This window comes from Rhododendron vialii, chromosome 2a, assembly GCF_030253575.1.
Source record: "Rhododendron vialii isolate Sample 1 chromosome 2a, ASM3025357v1".
NCBI classification, from domain to species: Eukaryota; Viridiplantae; Streptophyta; class Magnoliopsida; order Ericales; family Ericaceae; genus Rhododendron; species Rhododendron vialii.
The window spans coordinates 15,011,805-15,025,709 of NC_080558.1; the positions used below are offsets into that span (position 1 = coordinate 15,011,805).

A 13,905-nucleotide genomic window follows, 5' to 3' on the forward strand; every position below is an offset into this window, starting at 1 on the left:
GGAAAAACAACAATTAATAAAGCCAATTCCTTATTGTAATCGAACTCGCAAAAGGCGAGTGGACAGGGGAGAACACTTACAAAGACAAAGCCAATTACCTACCGTCTCATGCTTCACCAGGATGCCAAAGCCAATTCCCTATGGCAAACAAACACACAAAAGGCAAGTAGACGGGGCATATCAAGTCATGTGGGTGTGTGTCTTTAGGCACGAGCAGTTGTCCACACACCTTGCTAAAGACACTCAAAGCCAGTTATAATGCCACATTCTTTGAGCCGTGCCTGAAGCTAGTTATCAAATATGTTAAACTTCCTTCACTTGCAATATGCTAACTTGTATATGAGCTATATGGATCCATATAAGAAAATGTAGCTCGGACAACCTGAAAAATAAAACAAATACATAAAAATATATTTGCCAAATATGAAAAGGTTCTTAGAAACTGAAAACACTAACCAATTTCGGATCTTCATCAATGTGAGAGAGCTTGGAAGCGCAAATAAAACAAAAATACGAAAACCATCGAAACATCGAATATCGTATCGCTACAAAATACTAATATAGCTTAAAAAGACCATAAATGACTTAAGGGATACACATAACTGTGGATTCATAGACTTTCAAATGTCTAGGATTTTATTGCCCAAGTAATGTATATGATCAATTTAATGGGCTATTGAATGTGAAGTTTTTGATGTCTTAGGAATGACAATCGGGTCATTGGACTTGTATACTTGTCCCATTCAAATATGATTAACGTAAACTATCCAAGATTGTTAAAAAAAAAAAAAAAAGGTAAAAAGACTCAAAACTATTCTCTCACACTCATTTTTTTTCTCCTAATTTTCGGCAAAAGAACCCAATATGAGTAAATATCATACTCATGGATAAATTTCGAGAGATTTTCATTTCTCTCGATGTTTGAATCAAACACCGTTATATGAACCTCCAAATCATACACCATTGGTACAGTATTGCACTGGAAAAATAAAGAAACAGAGAAGGGAAAAAAACAGAGAGAAGTAATTGACTCGGGAATAGTGTTGGAGTAAAGAACATACCTAATATGAGTAAAGAACATACTCATGGATAAATCTCGTGTTTTTTGAGACTGTTAGAGATAAAGGGTGGGAGGGAGAATTGTCTTTTGGAAACATAAACGATCCAATAAATCAAGGGATTAATTAGTAATAGGATTTTTTTGGGTAAATTAAGTTAGGTATTGGAATTCAAAGTGATATGTACGTATTGATTTTTCGGGTAACTCTAGGTAACTCTATATACGGTTTTGTATATATCCCAAGTGATATGTACATATTCCTTTTAAAAAGGCTAAATCAATTACCTACGGATTCCTTTTCAATTATCTATGGATTACCTATCGATTTAAAATAGACTAAATCAATTCCATATATGTACGTATTCTCCTTTTCAGTTTATAACCGATCCCATAAATCATGGGATTTCAAATGTTTGGAGATACATACGAATTGAAATTTAATTAGAAGGGCCAAATGTTTTCTTTTTAATCGGAAGGAGTATTTTAGGTTTCCTTTCATTAATTCTTTTCAAATATGTCTCTGGCTATACTGCCCGTATATACGGATTCAAAAACTAATTCTGTTTAAATAATATGTACCAATCTAATGGTCCAAAATATACGGATTCAAAAACTTCCCTATCATATTATATAGATATATAGATTCCTCTAATTCCGTTTTGTACCTTGCAGATTTTAAGGGATTTTAAAATCTCTTGTGCAATTTGCATTTCCTTCCATATATAGATTTCTCTAATTCCGTTTTTTACCAACATGGTTTGCACAGGGTAGATGGGTTCAGATTTGCATTCCTTTAATTCCTTTAATAATTCCGTTTTTTACTAATTCCTCTAATTCTATATCAGGGAAACATTTAAGACTAAAAAAGGAATATAGAATGGAGGGCGGAGGGCGGAGATTTATGCAGAATGAGGGGACAAATCTTAAGCGTTGGTTGTCTTTTCGATTCAAACACTTCCCTGTCATATTATATTCTAGTGTATGCCCGTGCCTGAAGGCACGGCTCGAATTTGGTATTCAACAAATTATTTAGTTTTGTCCCTCTAACCTTTTGAAGGCCAAGACCCCATTAGCAAAATTCGAACTACACAACCCGTGCATGCACAAATAAACGCTATCTAAAGCACGACGCCACATCAACACGAATACAAATAGAAGACAAAAAGATCCATGTGGAGATAAAAAATGTATAAATACAAATGTATACCAAAGGTATGTATTTTCATTAACCCAACCATAACATTCAATCAAGGGAGCATGGTACCACCACACTTTTAGCATTCGCCCAACAACTAATGAAACAAAGAGGAGTAATAAGAATAAAACGATCAGACCTACTGGCATATAAAAATCATCTTCATCTTCATTCCCAATGAAAGCTTTCTGGAGGACACCCAGAGCATTTTTTTTATAGCTTCACTTCAACCCCATTCTTTGAAAGCCTTGCAAGCTAGCCTTGTGCATGCATGTACCAAAAAGCAAACGTAAATGTACTAATTCATTTTGGCTAATTAATTGCACGTGCCTTATCAAAATAGGCCGACCTGTTCAATATAGGGGAACCATCTTACGCACTTATCCAATCCAACAAATTCAACCTCATTCCTCCCTAGTCCTCCTTGACAATCAGTTTCATAAAGGTAAAAGAAAACTATTTATACCTGGCAATGACCAAGTAGATCCTTTGGTGCTTTGAGAGGTTCTTGAGCAATTGATAAAAATCTAAAGAAGCTTCATGAGCCGCCATTCAAAACCATAAAACTATGGTAAAACAATTCCGACCAGGCAAAAATTTGTTTAAATATCTATGTAGTTGCCAACTCTTACAGCAATTAATAGTAGATGATAAAAACAAAAAAAAAATTACTACAAACTTTGAGTTAGAACATAGATGGCAATGGCATTAAAACTATGTCGGAAATAAACTCAAACTATCACTCGTCGGTAGTCTCTAATCTGCCGGGTCCAGCAAATTGTACACATCAAACCAAACAAATAGGATTTTTGCTACTAATAAACTCAAGCAAACAAAACTGACACATAGGGCTTTTTGCTTATTACTTTGAATCAAACTCTCTTAGGAATACCCTATCTGTCAAAAAAATGAGAAAAGAGCAATCTTCATCAGCATCAAAAGCATGTACTACAATATATTTGATAACCCAAATAATCAATGAGTACTTTTTAAGTTTTTTCCATGATACAAAGGGTTGCCTACTTCACATATATCCCAAAACTTTTTCCAAAGTAAAAAGGATGTTCTATTATTGAGATAAGATCCTACCAATTATGGGCGAAAAATGCATATCGAACAGAAAATTAAAGCAATTTAGCTACCAAAGCTTACTTTTTTTTCCCTTGGCCCAATGAAACCAGAGCTTGCTTACATTCTCACTTAATGAAACCTCCTCTACAGTAAGGGAAAAAAAAAGTTACAGGAAACATGGAGAAAGGGAAGATGATGATCTTGAAACATGGTAAATCCATAAGTTACATTCTAATGGAATATCCTGTATCATAATTTATCAGTAAACCCATAAGTTAAATGACCTGCATTAAGGAAAAAATAAAATGTTAGGAATTGAAATAATCCATACCCTAAACTTAGTGGACTATAGTTTCAGTTTCTAAGGTTTACCTCTGACCCTTTCACAGCATCAATCTATAGCCACGAACCATTCATTAATTGAAAGGATAGGGAGAAAAGTTTGAAACAAAAGGGATAGGAGGAGGATAAGTAACATGGAGAGGAAGATGTACGTCGATAAAATGGGAAAAAAATTAAAACTTACAAATTAAACTTCAAAAAAGATATAAAAATTGTATAAGAATTGAAATATTGGTAATACTTACAACACCGTCACTCCTACAAATCGGAGCATATGCAGAAAAATTCACTTGAAAATTTCGTGTTACATGCCATCACTCCTATGAATCTTCAAAAAGAAAATAAAAAGAAAATTATTAGTAACTCTATAAACAAAGGAAAAACCATAGAAAGTGTAAACAACTTAATGCATAAAGGAGATCTTTTAATTTTTGGAGATTTGTCAGTAAAGAGTTTTCTTTATAAGCTCTTCCAATTTTTTTTCAAGGTGATAAGGTAATCACGGAAACAAAGGATTCCTTTTCGGTAATAAGGTAATCACAGCAATAAGCTCTTCCTAATTACCAAAAAATCTTTTACCAAAAATCACGGAATCCTAATCACGGAATGCTGAGGGAAATCACCGAATCGTAATCACCAAAAATCACGGAATGCTTTCCTTTTCAGTTTGGAAATCCAGCAAGTCATGGGGATTAAAATGTGGAATGTAAAACCATCATTACCAAAAATTCGTTTATGTAGGAAAAAATTAATGGTTAAGATTTATGGAGTGAATTTATGTGGTTCCGACATGGTCATGAATTGTATTATAGATGATCATATCAAAATTTCCTTATTACGTACTCTTTCTATAATCTAGATGCCCAAATCATGAAATCAATTATGGCATTTCTTTGGTCAATAAAATTTAAATTAAAACTTACTCGTATTTAGGTAGTCATAAAATTTAAAGGGAAATGATTTTGCCACTCTATTTTTTGTTAACGTCACTCCCCTGCAAGTGTATTTTTGCACAATTTTGGTGGAAGACCGCTCTGTTTTATAATATATATTTTTATTTCAAATTTTGGCTGATTATAGCATTAGGATTAGTCACTAATTTCCGGAATATTATTAGTCAATAAAAGAAAGAGTTGAGATTAGGATTAGGATTAATCAATAAAAGAAAGACATGATTGATTTAATTTCCGGAATATAGCATTAGGATTAGGATTATACAATTTTGGCTGATTAAACAATCATGTCTTTCCTGAAAATTGGCTGATTATACAATTAGCATTAGGATTATACAATCATGCCTTTTCGGAATATCATTAGTTATAGATTACCATAATTAGTCACTAATTTTATATTAAAAAATATTCATTCGATCTGACGGCTACAAAGTTAATAGGAAGTATGATCGAACGGTTATAGAGGGTGCTCTGTTTGTATGAATGGACATTTTATATTCATTCGATTCGACGGCTACAAAATTAATAGGAAGTATGATCTGACGGCTGTAAGGGTGCTCATATTTGTATGAGTAGACAAAAGACCGCTCTGTTTTATAATATAGATACTAGTGAATGCCCGTGCCTGAAGACACGACTCGAACAATCAGTACAAACAAATAAATAATGGACTCGCGTGCAATATATGAACCCCTGCCCAACGAAACTAACTATGCAGAAAACAATAATTCAAGCATATTCAATGACTTGTTCAATTTGAAGCAGCAAATAAAGACGGTCATGGATCATGCTAAAGCCAATTCTAAACCTTATCATCTAGCATGGCAATAAAAAGGTAAAAACCATATCCTCAAGCGTGGCAACTCCACAGGCCACTGGAACAACACCCCGTCTTGCTTCCATAGATGCCAGTTGTCCTCATTCTCATTTGCATCCCTAAATAAAATACTGTTCCAAAAAATGATACGAGATGATCCATTTAGTTTATAACCCAACTCAAAAATCCAGCTACGTAAGAATGAAATTCAAAACCAATACAGTAATTCCTCATGAAAATTAAAGATAGCATCCAAAAAAAAAAAAGAATCAGACCTGTCATTCCAGTAACTTGCATATAGAAAATAATAAAAAATATCTTCCAAAGTATGTCCATACAGCATTACACAGAGAAGATAGAAAATACATTAGGCATAGTATATCAACCAAATGACCATAGAGAAATCTATACAAAATATTAAACACAATTAAAACTTGTGGTAATACCCAAACTTGGAAATGCATATTTCCTGATAAATTTGCATTACCAAGTATGTGTGCTATGTGAATGTCCAACGATATATGTTGAACACTAATCTCATACCCCTGAACGGAGTGTCGGACTTTGCATTACCAAGTATGTGTGCTATGTGAATGTCCAACGATATATGTTGAACACTGATCTCATACCCCTAAACGGAGTGTCGAACATAGGTACTTGGATATCATACGGATACATCCAACATTGCAATCAACAAATCAACACTTAACACCAACATCAAATCTAAATGGAAATGTTTGTTAAAACCAACGGCTTGAATACTACTATTCACACTTCAAAAACTATAACATAATTCCCCTATCTAAACAAAAATCAAATATGTAACGTTCATCTAACCATTCTAGACTAACAAAGAAAGTCAAGTTGGAGACATTGAGATGGAGTGACGGACAACACTGTAGCTTTAAAATATTTCCATCGAGTCTCCTATGGACCTTTAAAATATTTCCATTGAGTCTCCTTTGGTCTTCCCAATCAAATGTAATGGGATTGCATGATGTACAAATCATAAGGATGTGATATTATGCAAAATGATCAATTTTTTTTTTTTACTAACCCGTCCCAGTGTTAGTCTCACCTCATCAATCTTGGCCCTAGAACACCTTTTTTCTCTTACTATCCCGTCCTGGTATTAGTCTCGTTCTAATTCCCATTAACCCCGTCCCGGTATTAATCTTGACCCTATAACTTCTCACTGAACTTTTATATATATGTGGTACGAAAATCCCCTTTCAATTTTGCAAGCACCTCTCCCGTCAAATATCTTAACTAATACTCTAGAGCGTTGGTTATCTTTTGGAAGCACTTTTATGTAGGCGTGAGGATAAATCTACAGCGTTGGTTATTTTTTGGATTCAAACACAACTCTGTTTTATTATATAGATAGATAGATACCCCTATTATCTTATCCCCTATTAACTAATACTCCCAATTCATAATGTATACAAACGGGCCATAACGTATATGAAGCTCTTACAAGGCATACATTTTGCCAACCTGTTTTTCAAAATGCAAGAATTCTCACCTCGGATTGACAGAACCCAATATGCATTTTAGAATCCTTTTGTCTGGCCGTAAAAGATTTTATTCAAAACTAACGCAGCCTTAACCCAGAACTCAAAATTTAACAAAACCCAACACAATGACTTTTAAGTTTTAACTCAACATTTGCGTCTCAAAAAGCTATCAATACTTTGCATTTTGTAAACTTTTTATGATTTTTGAAAACTTTGAGTGGTAGAGAATTAATTGAGGTCTATAAAAAAAATTCCATATTGTATATAAAAGTGCTAATAAAAAAATCCATGTTGTGAAATAAAGAAGCTTTTAAAAGCACTTAAATTCAGGGTGGTTTAGGAAGAAAAAGTAAACTTGGCTTCTTCTTTTTTTGTCTCTATTCAAATCATTTTGCATTTGTTAGTTTTAAATCAAACTTTTGTGTATTATTGATTCGTCTCGACGAGAGAAATCAAAAAAGTAAAATATTATGACCGAGACTCATTTTTTAATAAAGACAAAAAAATAAGTCAAAAGACCAAATTTTTAATGTATTTTTGTCTTTATTCGAAAATTATACTCCCTCCGTTCCAATTTGTGTTGTCTAATCTTGGAATTTCAACTTATTAAGAAAACACAATGATTACATTAAAAAATGTTTTGGGTTTTCAAAAATACTCTCACTTTTTGGATATTTAATGAGAGTGCATATTTTTCAATACATGATTTTTAAAAAAGTGAAAGGGCAGTAAGAAAGTTTTTCCTAGTCAACTTCTAGTTGAAGGAACAATTTGGGACAGGTTAAAGTCAAAAGCTAGACAAAAAATCGGGACAGATGGAGTAAGGTTCAGTCATAATTTTTTACTCTTGTCGATTTTTCTTGTTTAGACGAATTAATAATTTATAAAAATTTAACAAATAATTAATAAATGCGAAAAAAATTTAAATGAAGACAAACCAAAAATAAATCAAATTTATTTATTTTTTCCATAACCAACCTTACTTAAGAAATTGAGTGGATATATCTCACGTAGTACCTGTTCATCACATCCGAGCCATAAAAAATGTACGGTTTGAATTGAAATATTCTCTCTCCTCTCACCTCCAACACTTTCTCTCTCATCTTTTTTTTTTCCAAATTCAAATAAAAAATGTACGGTTTGAATTGAAACATTCTCTCTCCTCTCACCTCAACACTTTCTCTCTCTCATCTTTCTTTTTCCAAATTCAAAACGACCAAAAACGTAATAAACAATTCGGATGTGCCGAAAAAAACTACGTGGTACCCTCCCGACTGCAAAAAAATTTCAACAGATGCCTCTCCCAAATTGAAGAGGAAGCGGCGCCCCGAAAGTACAACGTTTACGGAGAATGGAAAATTACCATGCTCCCGGACTACCAAATAGTCACCCCTCTGCAGCTTTGCTTCTCTCTCTCTCTCTCTTCTCAATGGGTTAGGGTTTGCATCTTCTCTCTCTCTCTCTCTCTCTCTCTCTCTCTCAATGGGTTAGGGTATGTATCTTCTTCGCCATTACCACGTATTCCACTGTAAGTCGACGGACTCGAAACCCATTTGCTCTACTCATTTCGTTTCTTGAGCCCCCCTGAATACTCTGATTCTTGTGTTAGAATCGTACCATTTCTCCAAAAATATAGGATACATTTCTTTAATCGTTTTCACCGGGACATGTGTTATTAATGTTAAAATTCCCTTGTCTTTTTCTGCTATACCACACGTTTTCGATGTCTTTAATGTGTTGCATTTGTTTGTTATCTGTTGAAGGGATAGACCATTTGCGTTTTTTAAGGCTACAAAGGGCGGCATGTGCTTCTTTTTTTGTTTTTCGTTGTTTTTCCCTAATACGCCCTGCTTTTGTAGGTCAATTCCTTCATTTCTATTGATTTTTTGTTGTTTTTCTTGCGTATATTTAGTTAATCTAATGAAGGAATACACCTTCAATGCTTCCATAAACCGATTGATTTTCTACAGCCAGACATTATTTTTAAGTCTTGTAAAACATTTCCCATTCGGAATCCCCAACCCATCCTTACTTCGAATCTAAGCTACCTATAGGTGAACTGGGAACAAATTAGCCCCGTTCCACTAAGGGAAATAAGTATTTATTTCTTGAATTAAAAGTGATGTATTGTGAGAGAATGACATGTTTCATAAAATGGTAAATAAGTACTAAAAAAATAAGAATCTTAGCGGAACAAGACTTCTAGTGCAAGTCTTTAGAAAAATGGCTTCAGCACGGAAGCAGTTCTGGAATGTGCACACATGAATATTTTCGTTGATATTTAGTAATAACTCAGCTTTTGTGGTTCATCAAGCATGGGAGAACCCCAAACTAGTCGTAGAGTGATCACATTTAAGTCTTACATTTTGAGTACCATCATATGCGTCCCTAATATTTACATCGGTCCACTTATCAAAGTTCCACCGAAATATGTGGTCTTTAGAATTAGTGTTGGTAATTTCCTTGACAATGGGTTTAATTGGTGTCCTATGAACTTTCTTTGTGATGGTGTGTATCGAACCACATGTTGATGGTGGATGAGTTGTGTCTCCTTTCTGTTGTCGACATGGGTATGCTATTTAGACTTGAGAGGGTGATCTCTTTTTGTTCTTTTTCACTACTGGGGTATTGGAGAATTTGTGAAGCCTGAAATGTAATTTTGTGGAACGGAATCTTAAATTTGTGACTTTCTAGTGAAGTCCTGTAAATCCCCTAATCCACTGTTTGAGAGCTAGTTCAACACCCTTGAGTGGCGGATTAGGTTGCTTAGCTTCTAATTGTACCAATTTTTAAGAAGAATTCATTTAAACTGCAAATCAGACAATGTGAATGACCTGCTTAAATTAGAATTGAATTGAGATCCCTCCAGATTGCTTGTTGTATAAAATTCCTTCAACATGGCGAGTATCTGATGACTGCTAGTAACCTTTGTCTTGCTCTGTCGATTACTTTGGATTCTGATGTCTTGTTTTCTACTTAGTGAACAGAGGCATCAAGTTTGTCGGAAGCTGAAGGTGGCATACGAGCAACTTGACTTTTGTTTACAGGTACACATGCATTGGTAATTTGTCCTCCAAAAAATACCTTATCTGTTGGTTAGGATAACTTGAAATGAATTTTATTTGTAATTCAGACTCTGTCAAACTTCAGTTATTTAGTGATCAAAACAACTATCTGTGAGGTCAAAATTATGCTCGTGTGTCTGCCATGGTGTGCAGATCATATAATTGAGAAGAGGAATTCTGTACCAATTAAAGGGTGTTGAAACTTGAATTTTTACCTATTGGAGTGTGTAGGTTGCAATGGTTTGTAAAGAAAGTGTCCCTGCAATCTCTCCTTAATAGTTGTGTCTATCAACCATTTCCCCTACATCAGATGTTTTCTGCTAAGGAAGAACATGTTTTTTTACCTTTCACTGTTCTGCTGTGACCGGCAAGCCATTTGAAGTCATTGAAAATATGTCTTAAAAATCAGCATGTACTCTAGTGGGGTACTGTACTAGAATCTCAGCCATATTCTGATGTGCATTGGACTGATTACGGTGCACATCGTGAATGATTTGCTCACATAACACCACGATGGCTTCTTGTCCTGAAAATTTGATACTTGAGGATAAGATTGATCTGACGAGATGCTCGTGCACTGATTTTGTTCTTATATTTTTGTATATGTTTCATGTTTAAAGATTCCATATGTAGATATTTAAGCCATATACATAGTTTTGTGTTCATTCCATGCGCTGTAATACTTAAGAAATATGTAACTGCAATGTGGTGTTTGAGTTTTCATTAACTAAGGGAATTTGCTTGGACTACCACTGTGTCTTTTGGTTCCAATTGTTTTCTTAGAGCTGCAGCTTTTCATCGTATTTCTCTTCTGTTGATTTATCCTTTTTATCTGGAGCCGGTTTCAATACCAACCATCTTTATTTGAAACATGTCATTACAATGAATTTGCATGTCATGACCTGATGCTAAATCACTGCCATTGGGGCATGCTTCAGCTTTTGCCAAGCAGCAGCTGAAGTTGGTGCTTCTGTTGTTCACAATTTTGTTGGTTGCATTAAGGTAATGCCCTTCTTTACAGTGTACAGGACAATGTGTGGATAGTATTCACTCTAGTGAGATTGACAGGTTGCGTCAATCTTTTTCAGGGTTGGGCACGAAACCGTTTTGGTGATAGAAGCTGCTCTTACAAAAGGAGAAGATCCTGGTTGTCTTTGGTTAGTTCTACACCTTTCTGCTGTTTTGAATTCATGGCTCCAGTATCATTGGTTAAGGTTATTGCTTGCATGAAGGGTGGCTGTGCATTTACTGCTGCTGTTGTTACATCTTTCACTGGTCCTTCACAATGTAATTTTTCGCACAACGTCATTAAAGTTGCACAATATATAACCTTCTTTCATTTGAGTTTTGTGTGTACGCTTTGCTCGCAAATGTTGGCGATTTATTTGGAGGCTATACTACGGAATTCCCCTATCCCAACCATCCACACACAGAGACAAATGAGGTGAATTATGTTTTATTTCTTCTTGAACAATCCAAACTATTATACCGAGCCGGTTGAAAATGAAACCAAAAGGATGGGTAGTGTCGGTCTGCCCATGTGAAAATGGAAAACTGAAAAGTTCGGTTCCAGTATGTTCCTAAAACCCCCCGACTTAACCTGACTATCATTTCTATCCATACTGTTTGATGATGAGTTCAAAAACCAGTGCTCTATGTAATTTGTCTTTATAGGTTAGTTATGTTTGTCTGTTCTTGGGTATATGGTCTTCGCTCTTAGAAAGAGAAGTTTTAGTTAGTAATCAATTGTGCTTTGAGCAGGTCATGGAAGTTACTTTTGAAGAAGAATTTCCCGACTTTGATGTCCGTCTCTCTCCACAACTTAGGAAACACTTTTACGAGAAATTAAAACATCTGGTGGTTGTTATTGACACAATGCTCGAAGATGGGACAAAAAATGGGATATGGGATGGCAAGTATACCTTAGAAGAAGAGGATGAGGAGAAATTTATACGTGGTGGAGGGGTCATAATGAATAGTAGGGGTTTTATTCTTACGTGTGCTCAGTTGATACCTCCTAATTTCAGCAAGATTCAGTTTCGTCGGGTGAATGATGAGTCGTTTTCAGAATGTGTGTTGGTAGCAAGAAAAGAGGATTTAGATTTGGCAATCGTCAGGCCTGTAAAGGATGAAGGGGCTGTATCTGATTTCGGAAAGTTTGGTTTTCAAGAGTTCATCGACGTAGGGATGGAAGTATTTTCAATAGCTCACCCAGGAGACTTATGTTATTCATTGGTCATTGGACAGGTCGCCTTTCCATGCCTCTATGATGGTACAGCTCCTAGTGACTATCCTCGGGATCAGACTCCTAGTTCGAGGTTAGTTGGATTTGTGGTTGATGACCAACGTGATGATGAACTCAAACACCTTGCCAAGGATTTGCAGCTCATTCAAATCAACAACTTTCATGGTACCCATAACTTGGCGAGAAGGACATCATTTGGTGCACCCGTCTTTGATTCCCGTGGTAGGGTTATAGGACTCAGTACCTTTGTTTTAGAGGAGATGGATTTCGCAATTCATATGTCTGTTCTGGAGAAATTTTGGAAAGAAAATGTTTCAGAGCCTCAAGAAAATGGTTCAGATCCTCAAGAAAGTGTTTCAGAGCATCTTTCAAAGCCTCAGGAAAATGTTTCAGAGCCTCAGCCTCCAAAAAGAAAGAAAAGGAAAAGGAAAAGGAAAAGAAGGAAGGGAGAAAAGCAAAGAGGAAACTTGTAGGTATTATTTCACAGTTAGGTTAGGTACTAGTGATGACAGTTTTTGATACATGCGGTCAGTAATGAGATTGTAATTTCACGCATGCGATCAACCAACTCTAACCTTTCACTTTCGCTTATTTACTCCTAGAACACAAGTTTGCAGTTGTGAAAAAGTGCAAGTTGTAAAAAGACCATGACAAGCATGGATCACTTGTGGCGCCCTATCTGCCATGGCCTCTGGATTGGTGTGGCCACTGGCCATAACCCTTTTTCTTCCCTCACTTAAAGTTCCATTTTTTTTTTTTTGGTTAATTCATGTTTTATGTTGAGATTTGATGACCTAAATGAAATACGTAGGACTGGATTGGTTCAAATTTTTAATGGAAGCGTCCATGTTTGAAATCACATAAACGAAGCAGATGACATTATTATCTAACTCCATATTATTAAATAAATAAATAATGTATTCTTCTGTTCTTATTTACTATTTATTTGTCCCCTTTTGATAGTCATGTCATTTAATTAGGTCAACAATCAATGCATCTTTTCTTTTCTTTTTTGAGAAAATTAATGCATAAAAGTTCTTCATATGTGCTCCTTTGAATCTCTTATAACCCTTCTTTTCTTCTAGTTTTCCAATCAAACTCATGCAAATTTTCCCAATTCAATTTTTAGCTTTGTGTTTTTGCCAGAAATGCCCCCTTTTCTGTTCTCTTTTCTTTCATGGGACTCTCCCGTTTCTCTCTCTTTTTTCTATACTCCATGTTCAGGTCTCATTACCTTGAGAGATGTTTAATAAAGATTTATAAGTGCACAATGACAATATTTTTTAAATTCATAAGTAGTCGATTTAACTCAAACACTAAGACGTATGGTTCAAGTGTATTCCTTTGTTTTACTAACCCTACCTAAAACAAATACGAAAAAATCATTTCAGTTGATTTTTCTTTTTGTTCTCTCTGCTCCCTGTTCCAAATTCAATGTCCAAACATAGCACTTCGTATCATGATAGGTGGGGTGTTTGGAAGCCTACTTTTTAACTTTTTGACTTTTTCATTTTCAATTTTTTGGCTTTTTGGCTTTTTAAATTATGGTCGGAATGTATTTTGAATTTGATAAAGTGTTTGGATGATATGTACAGAATACTTTTTGCAACAGGAATAGTGTTTGGGAGATGTGTGATGAA

At 35.0% G+C, this 13,905-nt stretch overlaps 1 protein-coding gene across 3 annotated transcripts; it reads left to right on the top strand.

Annotated features, from left to right (window-relative positions):
* The first annotated feature begins 9,428 nt into the window (after window positions 1–9,428).
* On the top strand, window positions 9,429–13,084 carry LOC131314231 (uncharacterized). Of its 3 annotated transcripts, none has more exons than XM_058342747.1 (3): window positions 9,429–10,002; window positions 11,109–11,177; window positions 11,782–13,084. In XM_058342747.1, the coding sequence occupies exons 1-3, from the start codon at window positions 9,916–9,918 to the stop codon at window positions 12,736–12,738; spliced, it is 1,113 nt and encodes a 370-aa protein (XP_058198730.1). In that variant the 5' UTR covers window positions 9,429–9,915; the 3' UTR covers window positions 12,739–13,084. The 3 variants fall into 3 exon arrangements, with proteins under 3 accessions (XP_058198730.1, XP_058198746.1, XP_058198737.1); XM_058342763.1 differs by lacking the exon at window positions 9,429–10,002 and adding an exon at window positions 10,010–11,022; XM_058342754.1 differs by lacking the exon at window positions 9,429–10,002 and adding an exon at window positions 10,010–10,496.
* The last annotated feature ends 821 nt before the right edge of the window (window positions 13,085–13,905 follow it).